The sequence below is a fragment of the Oenanthe melanoleuca genome, chromosome 2 (assembly GCF_029582105.1).
Source record: "Oenanthe melanoleuca isolate GR-GAL-2019-014 chromosome 2, OMel1.0, whole genome shotgun sequence".
In the NCBI taxonomy this organism is placed as follows: Eukaryota; Metazoa; Chordata; class Aves; order Passeriformes; family Muscicapidae; genus Oenanthe; species Oenanthe melanoleuca.
In genome coordinates, this window is record NC_079335.1 from 16173784 (window position 1) to 16193614 (window position 19831).

Genomic DNA, 19831 nt, shown 5'->3' on the forward strand with positions numbered 1-19831 from the left:
TTAGTGGTTCCAAGGACCCTCCTTTCTACCCTTTTTAAACACAGGTAAAATGTTTCCAGTTTTCCAGTCACCTGGGACTTTGCCTGGCTGCCATGACATTTCAAGTATCATGGACAATGGCCTGGCAAAAATACCAGCAAATTCCCTCAGGACTCTGGGGAGCAGCTCACCAGGTCCCATTGACTTCTGTATGGTGGTAGTGAACCTGAATTTCTCTGACAGTGTAAAGGACTTTGATCTTGAAGCCCATCCACTTGACAGGTGTGGGAAGAGGATTTGCCAGTGAAGACTGAGGCAAAAAAGTTTGGAAATAAAATTATGAGATCTGTTGGTCATTATTATTGTCAGTAATATCAACAAACACTTTTGCTCTAATTTAGTCCCTATACTATGTATATACTACACAGGGTCCTCAGATCCTCACTTAAAATGCTTTTAAAAAAACACTTTAATGCTTTTTCACCTAAAAACTAGGGAAAGAGTAGATGACAGAACAGAAAACTTGTTGCTGTATAAATCAACCTTCACCTTGACTCCAGTTGTTGCTTTGGCCTCTGCATTTCCCAAGAATATAGCAAAGTTGAAGAAAGTTCAGAGAAAGCAAAGATATCAAACATATGGGTAAGTCTCTGATTGAAAAGTAATTCATCTACATAGGACCCTGCAGCTTGGAAAATGAATATATCTGTGGGAAGAGGAGAGATATACAGACCATAAAGTTATGAATCACAGGGGTATTGGAAATATTTATTAGCTGTCTTTTGGATGTCAGAATTGAGGCACATGCTGTGACTTACACAAAATTACTGGAAAGTTACCAGTGGAATAGGGCACTGGGTCTTTTGAGTCCTAATCCAGGGCAGCTGGAAGCGAGGTAAACCATTCCATTTTTGACAAAGCTGGCAGAATTGATAAAATAATGCTGGTTAAGTTTATAGTACTGCCTTGGTACTATAGAAAAATAAGATATACAAAAATATTTGTGAAGAGAATCCCTGACTTGAAGGACATATATTTAAATTAAATCAGGCTGACTCAACTTCAAAAGGGAAGAGGTCAATAGAATTTGTGAAAGTAAAACTGCTGCTTTTTCTATTTTTCTTCACCTGAGACTACTTTTCCTTCTTTCTCAGTTAATAGTAAATTTGGGATTAAAACACAGTTTTTATAATTTCAATAACTTTTAATTCCTAATATATATGTTTAATGGTTTAGTGTAACAGGCAGATAGCATACACAGCTTTTTAATTGTAGGTATAAGAAGAAAGGATTCTTCATTTATACACAGCATCATGTTTGGTAGTTCGGCTTTTCATGAAAAATATATAAGGCTTACATATTTAAATAATATTTTCCCTAGAAAGTTCTCAAACCTATAATTTAAACAAATTAATGCTAATACTATAGTTTTGAAAGAAATTCAATTAGAATAAACTTACCTGTTTGTTGAAGCCATTTGAGCACACTCTTTTGACAGAGAAAACCAGTCAGTAGTATTTAAGCCAAGAATCATTCAAATTCCCAATGACCCAAGTGGGAAATCATGAATACTAAACAACCTTAAAGAAACTGACAGTCATAGAATCATGGAATCATAGAATGGTTGGGTTTGAAGGGACCTTAAAGCTCATCTTTTTCTGAACCCCTGACATGGGCAGGGACATCTTTCACTTGACCAGGTTGCTCAGAGCCCCATCCAGGCTGGCCTTGAGATGTTTGAAGGGACCACAGTGGAGTCATCTGGCCCAATTCCTTGTACAAGCAGGATCGTCCTAGAGCACATTGCAGAGGATTGTGTCCAGATGGTTCTTGGATATCATATATTTGTCATTATACTGCTTTTGGAGGCTATCACAGTCATTTTTGAGTGAATAATTAATATTTAAGTATCCCATGTTCTTTGTACAGAGACAAACTGTCTCTTTTTTGTACTTAGTTTTGTACTTACCTTTTCTAGAAGTAATGTGATTTTTTGGGTTTTTTTGGGGGGGTTGCTTCCTTTGTTTTGTTTTTTTGTTTGTTTGTTTGGTTTGGGTTGGGTTTTTTTTATTTGTTGGGGATTTTAATTTTTTATTTCCTGAGGGAAAAGAGTTGCTGCTGAAAACTCTCATTCACTGCTGTCCAGCAACTTTTCCTTATATGTGAAAGAAGTTGCTTTGGAACTGTGTGGAATTTCTCAGAAACTTGCTTATGCAGAGATGGCCATACCATTTAGTTTAGGTAAAGTAAATATCAAGGAATGAGTGTAAAACTGCTCAGAGCTGTGAAAGTGACCAAATTCTAAGATGCCTTTCAACTTCAACCGTTCTGATGAAGTCTGAAATGTTCAGAAATGGTGAGCATCCAGTCGTCTCAAAATTTGACATTTTTAAGTTCTATAGTCAAGAAGTGTAAGAAGTATCCAAAAACTGCTGCCATTTCTGAAAAATCAGAGAATGATAGAATTTTTAAGGTTGGAAGGGACCTCTGGAGATCATCCAGTCCAACCCTTCTGCCAAGGCAGGGTCACTTAGAGCATGTTACACAGTGCACATCCAGGTGGGTTTTGTGTGTCTCCAGAGAGGGAAACTCCATGACCTCCTTGGGTAGCCTGTCCCAGTGCTCTTCCACCCTCAACATAAAGTTCTTCCTCATGTTGATGTGATACTTCTTGTGTTTAAGTTTGTGGCCATTGGCCCTTGTCCCATCACTGGGCATCACCAAAAAGAGTCTGGCACCGTCTTCTTGACACCTGCCTTTGAGATGTTTATATGTATTGGTGAGATTCACTCTCAGTCTTCTCTAAACTAAACAGTTTCACTCCTGCAGTGTCTCCTCATAAGAGAAATGCTCCAGATCCATCATCTTTTTGCCCTCCACTGCACCCTCTTCAGTAGCTCCTTGTCTTTCTTGCACTGAGGAACCCAGAACAGGGAACTCCAGGTGTAGCTGCACTAGAGCCAAGTAGAGAGAGGGAGGATAACCTCTCTGGCTCTGCTGGTCACACTCTTCCTGTTGAATGACAACATAGCCTTCAGCTGTATCAGTCAGTATCCCCTCAGTTTCATATTATCAGCAAACTTACTGAGGGTATATTCAATCCCTTCATCTAGGTCATTGAAAAACAAGCTGAATAAGATTGGACCCAGTATTGATCCCTGGGAATCATCACTGAGTACAGGCCTCCAACTGGATTCTTCTCAGCTGATCAGGACCCTGAACTCTGCCATTCAGCCTGTTCTTGGTCCATCTCACTGCCCATTCACCTAACACACAAATGTGTGTTACCTGAATTTACCTGCTGTTATGTAAGATAGTGTCAAATTACCATGTTTTTAGATGTGCCAATATATTTTTCTCTTTAGAAGCTGTCTTTGTGAGCATTTCTCTGTGCAACATAAAAGTGAGGATAGATACTTGCCATAACTGAGATTTTATGGATATTAGGAACAATTTTAGCTATTGAACAAGAACATTATCCTTTTTATCATTGTATGGCAGTGCAAAATTGCCTGAAATGCTTGCTAAGGCAATGTATATGTAATTCTTCTTAAAATGATTTTGAAATTTTAGTGTGTAAGCATTTACCTTAGGACACCTTGAAATTGTTGTCTAATAGATCACTGGGGTCCTCTCACAGGGAAGATTTTCCTCAGGCAAAGCTCTTGTTTTGCACTGGATGCCACTTCACAGTTTAAAAGTTCACCTACTGCCCACTTGATGCTGACAGCACAAAATGTTCTGCAGGAATAGCTTTATCTCTGTAAACTCTAAGTGGATTTTGAATCAGTTTTTATACTGAAGAAACCTTTTCCCTTGCCAGAGAATTGTTTTCATCTCACTTAGGACCTGACCTTTCTTTAAAAGTATTGTTTTTCAGTCTGTCCTGACCTTTTAGATAAAACCAAAACATAAAAGATGATGCAGTTTCATTTATAAATCATTCAACTTTGCTTTGCTTTATAATTAAGATTTATTCTGCTTAGAGATTAACTTTATTTATTCTGAGTGAGAAATAAGAGAAAAATAAAATTTCTTGTTAAATTTAATGTATTGCTCTGTTCATAGATGTATTTGTTGCAGATAGGTAAAAGATGTTATAAATCAAAGGCCTTATGAAATCAGGCCTTGCTCTGCTGAATTAGCAAGTTAGCCTGTCACTTCTTGTAAGTGCAGCTGGCAAGTTCCCATGCAAAATAATCTTAGGTACAACAACAACCTATAACATAACAACCTATAACACAACAACCTATAACACAACAACCTATAACACAACAACCCGTAACACAACAACCTATTCTTGGGGAGAAAAACAAGTTCACCTGTGCAAACAATAGATATATCCCATGAGAATCCACAAAGGAAAAATATGAACACCTGAATCTCAGCACGTACACACAAATCACCTTCTGTACAATAGATGAAGTCGTAAGAAAACCACTAGCCAAGAAAACTACTACCCAGTTTGTGTTGCACATGAGGTCTGTGAAAACTGTATAAAATGAGCTTTGTGAATAAAAAATAGGCTTTTCCTGCATGAAGAAAATAGATTCTCAGCTATTTATTACAGCAGTATTTTTCACAGAGAACAAGAGACAAGCAGAGACCAACAGCTCCCTGAAGGCTGGCGAGCTCAGGGATCAGGGCTGGGGCCAGAACGGAAGGGCTTTTCAGCCAGAGTTGGTCCCCCTGCCCCAGCCAGGGAGTAGAGCAGGATCTGGGAGCATCTGGAGGCAGACCAAACCCTGGGCATTGGACATCTCCATGGTAAAGAGAGGTGGAGGGTACATAGAAATGTAGTGTATGTTTGGTACACAAAACCTCAGACCAAAAGTTAGTTGGGTTATAACGCACTAATATAATATTATGTTAGCCAGAAAATCTTGTCATAGCCAAGGGAAACACAACTTATTGTTATTCTAATTAATGTTTAATGATCTGATCGTCTGAATTATCAAATATAGAAAAGCATCAATGATAATAATGCATTTATAAAAGTTAAGAACTGCCTTTCTACTTCCTCTGTATTTGTTTTGTCTTGTTTTCACCCTTTTCTCTGTGCCCCTGGGTGGGATTACAACGAATTGAGAGCATCCAAGAATCTGTTAGGAGGAATTTGGCACTCTTGGGCATGAAGAAGTGAGGTTCCTCTTCAGCCTTGGAGTTCAATTATTCTTTTTTTTTTTTATATTTTCTTAACATAGTCTGCTTTTTTTTTCATTGTTCTTTACCAAAATCTGAAAGTTGCACATTAGCCTCCCTCAGCCTAAGTATGTTTCTGGCTATGTAAGATCTATGTAACTTTATCAGATCATTATTGTATGCAGTATTATCAGAGCACAACATTCCTGAAATGCTGTCAGCTCAAGAAATATTCATTTGACACCTGTGAATTATTAAAAATGGTGAAAACAAACTTAGGCCAAGGCAAGCCTTCATCATGTCAAAATAAATTCTGTGACCTTGTATTACAAATGGCAAAACTGTACTTGCTAGGCTGCAGTATCTGTTAGTTTTGTGTGACATAGGTAAGGCAAACAATGAAAAAGATATTAATATTAATAAAATTAATTAAATTAATAAAAGTATTAATATTTGTATACAAGATACCTTTGCTGCAACTTTGTCTTTACTATTTGCCAAATAAATGAACAAACTTTCTAAGAATTTTATATCATTTCTAATAAGTACTAATCTGTTTAAAAATATGATAATTTAAAACATATATTAAATATATTAGCTATTAAAATAATCTTCACTGTACTAAAGATTACTATATTGGATAATTTATTATCTTAAATTAGTTTAGCAAACTTTAGTAATAAGTTTAAGTCAAATAGTTTCTTGATGCCTAATACTGGATTTAGAATAGAAAATTTGGGTATTTAGCCTGTTTAGAGCAAATATTAGTTAGACACTCAAGAGCAATGGTACAAAGACTTTTGCTGTTAAGAATAAGTGAAAGAGATTATTAATGGGTATAAGATGAATTATTTTCCCACATATCTGAACTTCATGGAAAATATTTTTAAAAAAGAAGTATCAAAGTCATATCAATACACAGTTCGAACTTTAGCAAGTGTTGTTCTGTCTGAAACTGTATATTTTATATATAAATGGCACTTTGCTTGCTTATAACACTGAACAGATATTAGGCAACTAATATTAATATTAAACCGAAAGTGAGAATTTAATTTTGTTGAAAAGAAATGAGAGCACTACAATATGATGGCATATCCTTGTTGGCACAAGAAATAGAATTAGAAGTCAGAATCCTTAAATTTTAAATTTACCTTTTTGCTAAATGGTTTTAATTTTAATGTACATAGTCTGTATAGTAGTTATTATTTCAGATTTGCTTATTTGATGTTATCCTATCCATAAAAAGGGAAATAACCTTCTTGCACTATGATTCACAAAATCAAATTAGAAAGAAGACAAATATATAAGACAATATTCTCAAGTCTTCTTACTTGACAAATACAATAGACCTACTCTTTTTCAAGGGCAATAGATGTGAATGCTTTCCATTCCCAGCATTATATTACTCATCTCATAGATTCCTATAATAATATTGAGTCTCGAAGAATTTTTAAGTTGTATTGTTTGGGGTTCTTTGTATGATTATGTTTGATTACACGGATCTGCGTTACATTGATGCAGATCTCTTTTGAAAAGAAAGCAAAGTATGACCATATGAAAATAAATATTTTGTATTTCAAATCATTGCTTTCTCCTTTTCTAACATTCATTTGTGTTAAGTTTTGGGTCTGGTTTTTATTTTTTCTTAAAAGTAACAGGCCTTTCAAAATGTACTTTCTCACTGAACCAACTGATAGAACTTTATCCATATGTGGGCCTATGTTGGTAATTTTCTTTTTTTTCCCTATTCATTCTAGATATTAAAATATCTATATATATTGCTGCAATAAAATCTATTATTTGGACAGATATATATGTTAAAAAATAGTAGCTATGTCCTGATTTTAGTAGAAAGGAAATAATCATGTTAGAGATTTTTGGCATTTTGTCTGAATTTTTTTAGATTTCCAAATGTAAACAGTTTGATAAAATTAAGATGCATAAATTTACCATACTTTCAATATCCACTTAAAAAATGTAAAGTGATCTTAAATTCACTGGGAGGGGCATATGGAAGATCAGTGAGACATGCATTTGTGTATACTGAAGTATGACATATCTCCTGCACCTCTGAAAATTTCTGCTTAATTGAGGCTTAATTGTCACTTTCAGACTGTTTTGATATATGTCTTACTGTAGCAATCGATTAAATGTAGAACTTTGCATAAAAAGTAGAGAAAAAGAAGAAAGAGTTAACAATAAGGAGGTTGAAAAAAAGAGAGCAGAAAAAAAAAGGCAAGGTTAAAAAAAAAAAAAATAAGGCAATGCAGTAATGCAAAAAAGTAAATTCTGGTACCAAAAGGAGATAAAAGTGAAATTCTAGTCATGTCTCATAAATGTGGGCAACATGAAAACAAAAGGAACCAAAAAGGCTTTTTAAAACTTCTGACTGGACAGCTTTTGGAGTTTTTGTTATTTGTATAAATCCAGGGATCATTGCCTGTTTGAACTGAAATTTAGAAATTTATTTTGAATCATATATTTTTCAGTCATGTATGTCTTTACAACCACAATTTTATTGTATTTCCTTATTTATTTTCTCTTTATTTTTCCTTCTTTTATTTTTCTTATTTTTATTGCATTTATTTTCTGAACGTTTATGCTTCTGTTTCCTTTATTTTCTATTACAATTTGATCCTAACAATAGGTAAAAATACTAGAAATTTATGAAGAATAAAATAAGTGATTTTTAAAAATATGTCTGGAATGACTTGTTAAAAGAGTCAAATAAGCTGCTATATCTACACAAACTTGAAAATTCCTTTGACACATCCAGCATATATTCTTCTAACTAGGTTTCTAATTTTATTGGAAATTTTTTGTAAGCATCAGATATTTAATGACAGAGAACATCAAAGAGAACTGTTAATTAAGATAGGGGAAAAAAGCATCTTCTTAATAGAATGCATGGGTCACTCCAAAATTAGTTAAGTATAGGAAGGTTTTAAGTAAGGAAGATAAATAAGCCTTGATTAAAACTCCTTGAACATCTGAAAGAAGAATGAAGATGGAATATAGTTATTACTCTCTTAAAAAAATTCTATTTATAACTGTAACTCATTCTTCTTTAATGAAGTATGAATTTTTTTTTTTTTTTTTTTTTTTGCTTAAAACTGTTTACACTTCTTTCTCAATTACCCATTGCAAAATTTTAGACTGGCCTCTTGCTAATAAGGTACACAGGAAAAGTCCCAGGATGACCTCATGTCTGTCTCCTCATTAACACCTTCCTGTAGTCTGAGTCCCACTTAGGGTCATCTCCATTAAGGACCTTTAGCCTTATTTGGGAAGTCTGTGGCTGGATCATGTGTGTCACAGGAACTAATAGAGTCCTGTACCTTTATTCGTCCTGAATAAATAAGATAGTGAATATTCCAATTTGCTTTCACATTTTCAACTCAATATGGTTTTAGCAATTAATCAGCAAAAAATTCTAATTAATTAGAGTAGCTGTTGGATGGTAGCCTTAGATCCCATTTGGTCTTATGAACAATTTACATGTTTTTATCTGCTCTTCAACCACTGAAGTTAAAAAAAATTAAATTTAGAAAAGCATCATAAACGGGACAGACTTTCTACCTAGAGTCCAGTAATAAGTGAACTACTACAAGTGTCTGTTCTGGTACAAGTTCTCTTCAACATCTTTATCAATGAGCTTCAATAAATGACAGAGAGCAGTGTCCTTGGGTTGCAGATGACACCAAAATGTCAGTCATTGCAGTCAAGGACCAGCAGTCAGCATAGCCAAGGACAGGGCTGCCATAGGGACACAGACAAGCTGGAGGCAGGAGCCAGCAGGAATCCTAAGAAATTCAGCAAGGGCCAGTGCAAAGTCCTGTGGCTGGGTAGGAAGAGCCCCTGGCAGCAGGAGTGTCTGGTAGAAACAGCTCTGCTGAGCCGCCCCTGTGAGTGGTGGCAGACAGAACTGAGATGACAGCAGTGTGCCCGGGAAGAAAGAGGGCCAACAGCACCCTGAGTTGTATTAATAAGAATGTGGTTAGTAGATTAAAAGGAAAAGATTTTTGTCCTTGTCTCAGCACTTCTGTGGCCATAGCTGGAATAGTGCCTCAAGATTTGGGTTTCATGACAGGGTTTTCACTGAAGCAAGTTCAGTGGAGGGTCACTGAGATGGTTGGGGGTTGGAGCACTTACCCTGTGAGGGAAACTTGAGCAACCTAAGCCTTTTCAACCTGGAGAAGAGGGGACAACTTACAGGAAAGCTTTCCAAACTCAGAGCCCTCTAAAACAAAAAAATAAAAAGATAATTTTCAACGAGTGTTTTCACTCTGTTAGATACCATTTTCTGCATTATTTTTGTTTCTGGCAAATGCTTCTGAGAGTGGGCAAAGGTATTTATTATCTCCCTGGATTATTCCCTCAGGAATTACTCATAAAAGTTTAGTCCATTAGATTAACTGTTAATTGAACTTCCACTATGAGTTTAGCTGGGGTAAATTTCTTTGGTACCATGTTTACAACAGAACTCTGTGTATACTTGTAGCATATTGCATATGCAGTGTGTGCATCTAGCACAGATTCAGGATCTATTTTTGGAGCTTTGTTTCAGGCAAATGTCAAAGGCTCTTGCCTCTTTTCTTTACTAAAAATGATCCTGGAATCAAGAACAACTTCCACTCCTATATAAATAGAAAGGCTTATGGGTCTCCCATATGTTTGCATTATCCTAAGTTTTAACAGTTGCAACACTTTTTGACTGGTGTCTTGTAAAGACTAGTTTTCTGAACTGAATTTCTCTGTAAATCACCATCTTGATCTTTTTTCACTTCTACATAGCTACAAGTTTTTAAGTGTAAATGCCACTTTGAATCTTTCCTTGTGTAAGCAGGCTAATTTGACACATGAAATGTCCTCAGTTTTGCACTTTCATCTCTTCTCCTTCCACAGAGATGTGCTTAGGGAGATGCTGGTCCAGCCTAGTAGGTCTCAGCCTCTTTCAGTGTGGGTTGGTCAGGTTCTCTTTCTTTGTGAACCCATGCCCTAAACAGCAATTATACTTTCTTAACCCCCTGTCCTTATTGCTTCTTCATATGATTCATCCTGGCAGTTCCTCCAGCTTCACATCATCTCAGTGGCTGATTGTGAGTTCAAAGTGATGCTCTGAGTTGACTTCAATTGAATGCAAAATATTGGTTACAGCTTTTCCCAAAAAGCAGAGATCACTATTATTTTCTTCTTTTTTGTGCCATTTATCATTAAAAGGTTTTCTTTCCTTTTTTTCCTTTTTTTCTTTTTTTCCTTTATTTATTTATTTTTTTAACTAGAATATTGAAGTAAAATAATGTAAGGCTATTTATCATATAGAAAAATTCAATTTTTAAAATAATCTCTTTGAAAAACTGAAATGTCAGATGTGATTGCAGAAGACTTAAATGGAGAATATATTAAAATGCCCGTGCAATAAATTGGTCTAAGACTGTTTCCATAAAATAAAGACACCAAAATTCATATTTTTGCAGATTACAAATAATATTTATGGAAACATTGATGGATCTATTCTGTGCAGTAGCTGATACTTACAAGATTGTTTATACCTAACACTAATTTCCTCTCAAAATCCTCCATGTAAATCAAGCCATATTGTTTAACTTTACTAATCTTCTGCATGACTTCTTCAGTGTAAATGGATGTGGAAGCCTATCAACTTAGGTTCTGTTTTTAGGTTCTGTTTGAAAATTGCCTCTGTATCAAAGCAGGACTTTTCAGTGTAAGCTCTGTAGATTTAAGTACATTTAATTTTTCTTGCTTTTTTCTTTTGAGATGAACTTTCTTTTAAGTTGTTCTCATTTGAAGTGCTGTGCCTATTTAAATAAATAGGATAGACCATGCCATTTGATGGAGATTTTGAATATAGTTTTACTTTGACCTTGATATGGGAAGCAGGTGAATGTGTGTTATTGTACATTTGCATGCATGATAAAGATATGTTCATGTAGATTTTGTTTTAATAGCAGTGGTTATGTAACATACATTAAGTTTTCTTTGTTTTAAACATTTTTCTGTTCCAAAATATCTCTTAGTTATGCATTTGTATTTTCTGTGTTTTAAGCTCGATACAAATCTGTCAAAATTTACTGTATACTGAATCATAAGTAGTCTAGACTTTTGATATTATGCATATTGTGGCAATTTTCTTCTTTTATTATGAAATAAAGAATAAAACATATTTAGATCTATTTTAGTTACTTATGCTGCTGCCATCACAGGACAGCAAGTAGTTTTTTGTTTGATCCCTGACATAAACCTGGAGTCTTACATGGTGCTTCTAAGGTTTTCTAGTTTTCCAGGGGAAACTTCCAGTGTGATTTAGAAGTTCTGTACTACACAGCAGATATCAAGATATTAAATGTCAGATAGCAAAATTAACATGTACCCATATCAGCTTTATTTGTTGTCTTTATAAAGCTAACATATCCTCTTATCTTAATATTTTTAATAGTATGATAAAATAAACTATTTTTAGCCTATAATTTCTGCAGTAAACAAAAGAGATTCTATTAGCAAGACTGAGTATTTTTGATATTAGGATCTTTTCTATTATTTTACATAGAACATCTGAGAATTGTGTCAAGAGATCTGATATACCTTGTGCCTTAAATATACTAAATAATGTTTTATTCCTCTGGGAGTCTTATTTCCATTTTCTAGTGGACAGATTTTTCTAAAAGTTTGAAAACTCTTGTTGCTTTCCATCCTACCATCACCCACTACATTTAAAAGACAAGTGTCAAAGTATGAGAGGACAGCTCAGAATCAAAAAGAGAAGTGTTGAACATTATTGTTTGAATGTTCAAGAGTCCCTAATAATTATGATGGAATAAAAAAGCCATGTTTTAAAGATACTAGAAAAACTTAGTACAGTTCATGCTACATAAGCTTTGTTAATGCTATTTTTATGGTGAATTTTGTTATTCATTGCCCAGTCATTTATTCGATCCAGTCAAGATGGAGTTTCTACAGTGTTAAGATGTTCTAAATGCTCACAGGTGAGATACTTGGCTTCCAAACATTTTCAGCCAATTATGGGGGATGGGGAAGGATGAAAATGTTAATAAAATATTGAAAAATTTGCTATATATTTTAAACACTAGAGAACTTAAAAGTGGTAGCTTTCACAACCAGGGCATGGACAATTTTTTAGCTACCAAAAATTTTGTGTGTGAGGGTTTTTGGTAAAATAATCTGGTCTATTACGGAAATCAGAGAGTAAAAAGAGAATTACATATGAAGCCTTTTTACAATTTAAGTATAACTAATAATGCTGACAAGTTTGTTTAAATGTGTACCTTTTATTATTCATCTACCCTTGGCCACATGTCAAGTCTAAATGGGCTTTTAGAGCCCTGTCAAGCTTTGATTGAAAGAATGAGCATATCTGGCAGCCTTAATAGCAGCTGGAGTATGGCAGCTTTTTCTGCTACTTAGGCTGCTATATAATGCTGCCAATGCACTCCTTGACAGGATGGTTGCCACTTTTCTAAGTGTGGGGAGCCTATTAACAGTATGGCTGAATATTTTGCTCTTGCCCTGCTGATTTCAGGACTGAATGTGCAGGGGTGGAAATTATGCCTTGTCATTATGACTAGTGAAAAAGTTTAAGTTTTGAGGAGATTTAAAACTTAACATGTATTATCACTATTTTTACAAAATGTTCACTAGTATTAAACAATGTTCTGATTGCTTCAATTTTTTAAATAAAGCCTGTTGACTTTCCTCTTTTATGTCAGTTGTCTTTACTATGTTAAACAGAGGGAAATTTAATTTTTTAGATTGATCAAGAAAACACAATTCAAAAGAAAAAGTTAGCATCCAGTACTACTGTGTGTCCCACAGGTTCTTCTACTTTCATCAAAACTGCCTCCACTGGTGAGTTAGAGGAGCATATTGCAGCCACTGCTGGTGCCATTACTGTTGCTAGCACATCTGCTGATGTTGCTGTATCCAGTGCAGTGACCACCTGTAGACAATCTGCTGAAGAACAACGAGTACAAGCTATGAATATAAGAAAATCAGTTCTGGAGTCGGCCACTTACAAGGAAACACTCTCTCTTCATCCAGCAAATTTACAAAGCACAAGAAGACGACCAAGAAATGCTGAACAGATAGAGAGAACTAAAGAACTTGCAGTTGTTACTCATAGAGGTATTGGATATTATTTTACTTGTGCCCATGTAGTTATGAAAACATATTTTGTATAAATTAAAAATAGAAGTTCAGGTATCCATTTAGGAAATGCAATTGAACCAAATGGGAAAGGGATTAAAGCTGTCTAAATTTGAGTTCTAGTAGGGCAGTCAGATGAAAAAATGAAATTATTAATAATATTGCCTTGGTTATTTAAATTGATTTTATTTATATAAAGACAAGATGTACATAGAAGGAATTTTCTTTTGATGTGACTTTATAGCTTGCATCATTATATTACACAATAAAACTTAGTTTAAGAGGCATCTGATGAAAGTTTAGAGAATTGAGATTAGAATATTAATCTATTCTGCATATGTGATTAGATATAATTAAGCATAGCATTAAACATGTACTTTATAAATATCTGCTGTTCTAAACTAGTAGGTGATGCAGTTGTATTCATCTCCCATGCGTTTATATCTTCAGCAAAATTTTGGTTTTTAAAACATCTGTACATATTCATTCTATCAAACATGAAATCAATTATCAAAGCAACATATAGAACACTGGAAAATTCAAGAAATATTAAATTGTTAAAGCTAAAGTTCTTATATATTTCTATATTGAGATGCTGTGTGTTAAAAAGTAAATGTCGATATCTGAAACATGAAGCTGACACAAAGTAATGCTGGAATGTTTTAATGTAACCAGCAGATATTCAGAAAAAAATTGCACGTGGTATGCTTTTAAACATACACAATTTCAGAAAAGGATCAGCTTAATTTTGCAGGCTAATGTTGTTGAATTCCATGTATTCGACATTCTGAATTTTATTAAGTGTTTCATGTTAATCAATTGTACATGAAAAATTTGCAAACACAAAAATATTGATGAGAAGCACCTTTTAGAGCCCAAGCAATTTGTAAAAGTTTCATTATATGAGTGATGTTTTGTAAGGACAGATTTATTTGGAATCTGTTGTCTTACCAGATAGTCACTTAATGTAAGTTATTGTAGCTTCATTTACTAACATCTTTTGAAATGGAGAGCTGCAGTTCTTCAGAATTTTAAAATACATAATTAAATAAAATAAATGAAAAGCAAACAGTCTTTGGTTTGCATATAAAATAGAAATAATTAAATAGATATTTATGGTTAATTTGTATTAATTTCAATGGAGTTCTGAAGTATTTTCTGGTTATTGACTGATATAAATTATTCAGTAGCTTGGTTTGTACTAGTTGTGTGGCTGTGCACTCGAGAAAGTCTTTGGTCAAGTTGAAGAAAACAGGCTTATTTTCATTTATGAGGGAGCACATGAGGATCTGTAACAATATCTTCTAATTCAAAGCTGTAAGAATGGCAGTTAAACATGTTAATAATTGTGATACACATTTAATTTTTCCCATTTTCTCTTTGGAATAATTACTCTGCAGTGTCCTCTCTACTGTTTTCAGTGTTCCTTTCTTCTCTGACCTGTTCTTTAATACCAGATATGGGTACTTCTAAATTATTTTATTAAAATAAAGTGCTAAACATTAGATTGCTAAAAAAGGGAGAAGAATTTAGACACCAAGATAGTGCTAAAATAATGTTGTGGTGCTAATTTTTCACATATTAAAATAGTACTGCAGGTACCAAGAGATATGACAACCCACATACACCTTGTATAGACCTTAGTGGAGAAGGACCACACTTAGTTCTGTGTGCATTTTATTCCCTCATGCAACATTGAAAGTCTTGATTTTGCTAGTATTCATTATACAAAAACCTTAAAACTTTTTACTGTGTCTGCTACTCAGGGAACAGTACATGTGTGCATGCTATTAAAGGGATATTTCTGAGCTGAGTAAATTATCATTTTTACTCAGCAAACACCTATATTTGATAATAGCCATTAAAACATATCAAATTACCTTAAATAAATAACCTGTATTTTTTTTTTCCCACGGAATATTCCCTACTAAAAAGACATAGTCATATTCAGAAGGAATTTTTGTGAATGTGAGATAGTTGCTAATTGACTTGAAGGAATTTTTATCATGGAGGGATGTTCCAGAGATATTTCTGTAGAGTTTCCTGCAGGTTACATTGAAATATTTTAACCTCTCTTTGGCAATAAATTATGCAGAGAAGTTTAAAAACTCAGTGTATTAAATAACTATGGAATTATATAAGACCTACTTAAGAATTTTATATTAGTTTCTTTTAAAAATTATTTCTCTATTTAATAGCTATTAAAAATTAGCTTTTACTTTGGAAATGCTTTTTTTGCTGTGCTCTAGATTGCAATTTAAGAATTACACTAACAAATTATGCAAATTAATTCATAATTGAGAAGACAAAATTTAATATACTGAATATAATTATTAAGACTTATTATATGTAGGTGTGAATATTTGAAATTGTAAAAATTTATTGTACATATAGACCTAGCTGTAGTTTTTTTTTTTTTAAACAGTGGTAGTAACACTTGAATAGTGCAGTTTTATGATACTTTAGCAAAATCACAACTTCAGAAAAAAAGTGGTATTGTTGGCCTTCCATGGGATTGTTCTGTGAATAAGGTATTTCAGAATGAGTAGACAATAACAATAGTTTTGTTTTGTAAATATATTTTGAAGTTTATGCATGAAAGAGATGTATAGAGAGAACTAGAGGTTTAGATATACCCAAAATTCAACTGCTAGGTGTAAATTACTGTACCCCTTTCATTCAGTTAAACTTAGGAACTTCAAACACTGAGATTTCAGTAGAAATTCTTTTTGATACTACAATCAAAATTTTTAGTATGATCTGTATTTTTCAGGTGTGGAAACAAGAAGACAATTAAACATGATAGAAACATGTTATTTCCACATGGGTGGTTTTAGGGCTTTTTCCTATTTAAATATTTAAGAATTGTTGGCTTTATCATGACTAAAGTAATAGAGGATAATCTGACATTTTTCTTTGTTTTCTTTTAATTTTGTTCCATATGATGAAATCAGAGTTTAGTAATGCTTTTAGTCCATTGAATTGTTCTATAGTTTATATTAATAACATACTTATTAAGCCTTTAGATTTTTTTATTTGTGTATATGCATACATCATGAGAGATATTTTAGAACATTTTCTTGTGAGGACTTTTGTAGCTTACTTTTACTATCTAAAGATCTGCTAAGAGGCATATGGCCAAATGTTAAAAGGCATTTGTACAGTGTGCTGAATAATATGGCTTAAATTTTGGTCAGCCCTGTAGTGGTCAGGCAGTTGAGTATCAATTGTTGTTGGTCCCTTCCAACTATTCTATTCTATTCCTATTCTATTCTATTCTATTCTATTCTATTCTATTCTATTCTATTCTATTCTATTCTATTCTATTCTATTCTATTCTATTCTATTCTATTCTATTCTATTCTATTCTATTCTATTCTATTCTCAAGGTTCATTTTAGTGTGGAAATAAATGTAAATAATAATTAAATGCTCTGAGAAACAAATGAGTACCAGGTGCAAACAGTGAAAAAGGCCACTAGTACAGTTTGTAAGTAATAAGTTTAGAAAAATAAACTGTCTGAAAAAGAGACACAGTAGTTGGGGGGAAAAAATTGCTTAGCAGACTCAGGCTCAAATAGTGCCAACAAGTTTAATGGATGAGTCTAGTCATCATCTAGCAGTTCACAAGTGTCTCAATGTTTTTATAAGGAAAATAATTTCAAGAGAATTCTGAATTCCAAAAATATATTACTCTAAATTTCTCTTTTTAAAGACTAGAAATGTCACTAAGCATTTCCAAATTTTTAACCATATATTCTCAGTTTAAGGAAATATGTATGTTTTGGTAATTTTACTTAACTATTTTTTTTTACAAAATTTTATTATCTCTTTGGATATCTCAATTCTCTATCTTTTTCTATGTTTTTTATCACTTTTTTTGTAAGCCTTTGTAATTTCTCTGTCCTTTCCCTTTTCTTCTGTAAGAGTACTTGCCTTATGCTTTTTGATATTTGGTTTTATATAGTATCTTAGTAATGGCCACAAAAAAATGAATCAGGGAAAAAAACATCTTGCTACTGGGTGTTCCCTATAAAATCAGAATTTCTTTTTCCTCCTGTCTTACAGGAGAATTTATAATGGTAAAAGGCAGGAAGATTTTAAGATTTGTTACAGGAAATTAAATCAAATGCTATTGAAACTTTTGAGAACAAAAGGATGTTAAGAGAAAATAATTTATCGAAAGGTTATGATAAAAGTGTATGATAGATCATTACTTTGGGATTATTCAATATAAAACTAAGGATTTGCTAGAAAATATGTATTCACATATCCTATTTTTGAGAGGTTTACTTAGAAGCAGGAAGAAGAAAGGTGGAGTAAAGATGGGGAGGTTTTTTGAAAAGCTGTTAAATATTTTTAAGTCTAATAGGTAATCAATGTGCACAGGTCCTCAGGGTCTTTGGTTTCTCTGCTTTTGTTAGTGAAACTCACAGCTATAATGATAGGAGTCTGAAAAAAGTAAATGTATTTGGCAGTATGATTTCTGAAATTATTTGTATATAAGAAGATTTTATATAAGAAGTTTTCTTCTTAGAAAATTTAAAAATTTCAAGAAATTTAATATGTGCAACAAATCACATGTATGTGTTCTGTTTGGTGGATGAATTCTATAATGGATGGTTCGTTAATGTCAAGATTTTTATTAGACAAAAAGTGATAATAATGTCTTAAACTTCTTGATATCTTCCCATTTGGAAGGAGGAAAAGAGATAATTTTTCATCCAGCAGTCAAATCTGGAGTGATTAGAAGCAAGAAAGGGAAAAAGAAAATCAGTCATATTTATTTAAATAAATAAGTTGTGTTAATGTTTTAATTGAATTGTTGCCTTTTATACTTCCTTGTCAATTTTCTCCTCACAACTTTTTTACTCATGTTTTTCTTACTCATGTTTTTATTTTCCATTTCTGCAGTTCTTAATTGTTTTTCATTACACTATCAATGTTTGCTTCTATAACTGATATTCATCTGATGTGTTGTGTCATTACTTTCTCTTGGTATTTCAGTGTTTTTGCTTTTGACCACAAATTGTTGGTATAAAACAAATCTATTTTAGTTAGAATAAAAAAAAATGGTGAAATTATAATTTAATATTAAAATTCGCACATCAAATGTACTTGCTTCCTTTTAAATGATGTTTTTTCAAATTAGAGAAATTTGATATACATATAATAAAAAATATAGTAGAAAAACTGCAATTTTGATAATTTTAAATTAATAACACAGTGCAATAATTCAGTGTAATAATGCAGCAGTTGCAGTAATTTGAAATATAAATCTTCTATACAATTTGTTTTGACCAGGGCACTTTAGAGTTTAAAGGGGAGAGACATATGGGGAAATGTTCGGACTGGGTGAGTAGTAAATAAAAAACTGAGATCAACTTATGTAGAAAGGGAAACATGTATTAGTATGAAAAGTGGCTGTTTCACCACTTTGTAGTCTGTTCATCTTCTGTATGTCTCTTCAGATTTAAGCAATTGTTAACCTGTGCAGTTCATGCTGTACTGCAAAAACTGAAGAAAATTCACGTACTCTAATGCTGACTTTCAAGGTGCAGGAAGATTCTAGAAGATAGTTCTTCATTAGCTGGTGTGTTGGGCTATAGTGAAGTTTATTTAGGTAATCACTAGGTTTAGAGATTTTTTTAGTGGTGACCTCAATGATATCTGGATATTTAACTCTTGCATTGTTAGAATTTGCAAATTGTGGGTGACTGGTTGTGTCACATGCATAGTGAATATGATGTATTAAAAAAAAATAAAATAAAATAAAGGTAGCTGGCCTTCATGTGAGTAGTAAGTTCAATCCATTTATGCAGAGGATATATTTCTAGAGGAAAAGTATCATGCATCATGTATTTGGCATATCTGCACACATACAACCCATGCTGGAAGTCCAAAGTATACAATACTCTTGTTTCTGTCACTAGAAATTGTGTTGTTGTGAGTAAAATCTATCATCACATACTGAAGATTTTAAATAATCATTGAATTACTGGGTCTTCACAAGTCAAAATCAGTTCTACCCATATTCCAAATAATTTTTTTTTACCACTTCAGAAAGCAATTGAAAATTTACTCTTTGCTCTTTATTTCTCGGATAACTTGTTTTCCCATAGTATTAAACTTTTGTATAAGTAATTTAAGTAGGGCTGGATATACAATCTTGAAATAATGACTTTGATGTTAGCATATTGTTCTCCATGACTGTTAGCTGAGTGATAGTGAATATAAAGTAAGAATAATTCTGGAGAAGGAAGGGCTGTTTCCATTTTCTGTATAGTTACTTGAATAATGCAACCTGAGTGCCTGCTTTGCATAGAACAGAGGTGTTTTAGTCCCCAGCATTTTAAATATTGTTTATATTTAATTTGAAAATTTACAAAATATAGAAAAAAAGCTGGATACTTCTGTAACATAAATGCTGTTGCATAACCAAAATAAAGATGTGTATTTGTGGGTTGGCAGTGTTTTAAACAAATATCCTTCACATGGCTGCATACCCTGATTCTTCCATATTGTAGAAG

General features: G+C 33.1%; 1 protein-coding gene across 3 annotated transcripts in view; it reads left to right on the plus strand.

Annotated features, from left to right (window-relative positions):
* The window catches only part of CSMD3 (CUB and Sushi multiple domains 3), a 578246-nt gene that overhangs the window by 222080 nt on the left and 336335 nt on the right, over positions 1–19831 (plus strand). The window contains exon 7 of one of the 3 annotated variants that reach the window (XM_056483904.1): positions 12973–13281. The exons of the other annotated variants lie outside the window; for them this stretch is intronic. Coding sequence (XP_056339879.1) covers positions 12973–13281 — 309 coding nt within the window. The remainder of the gene's footprint in view (positions 1–12972; positions 13282–19831) is intronic. 3 annotated transcript variants of the gene reach the window in all.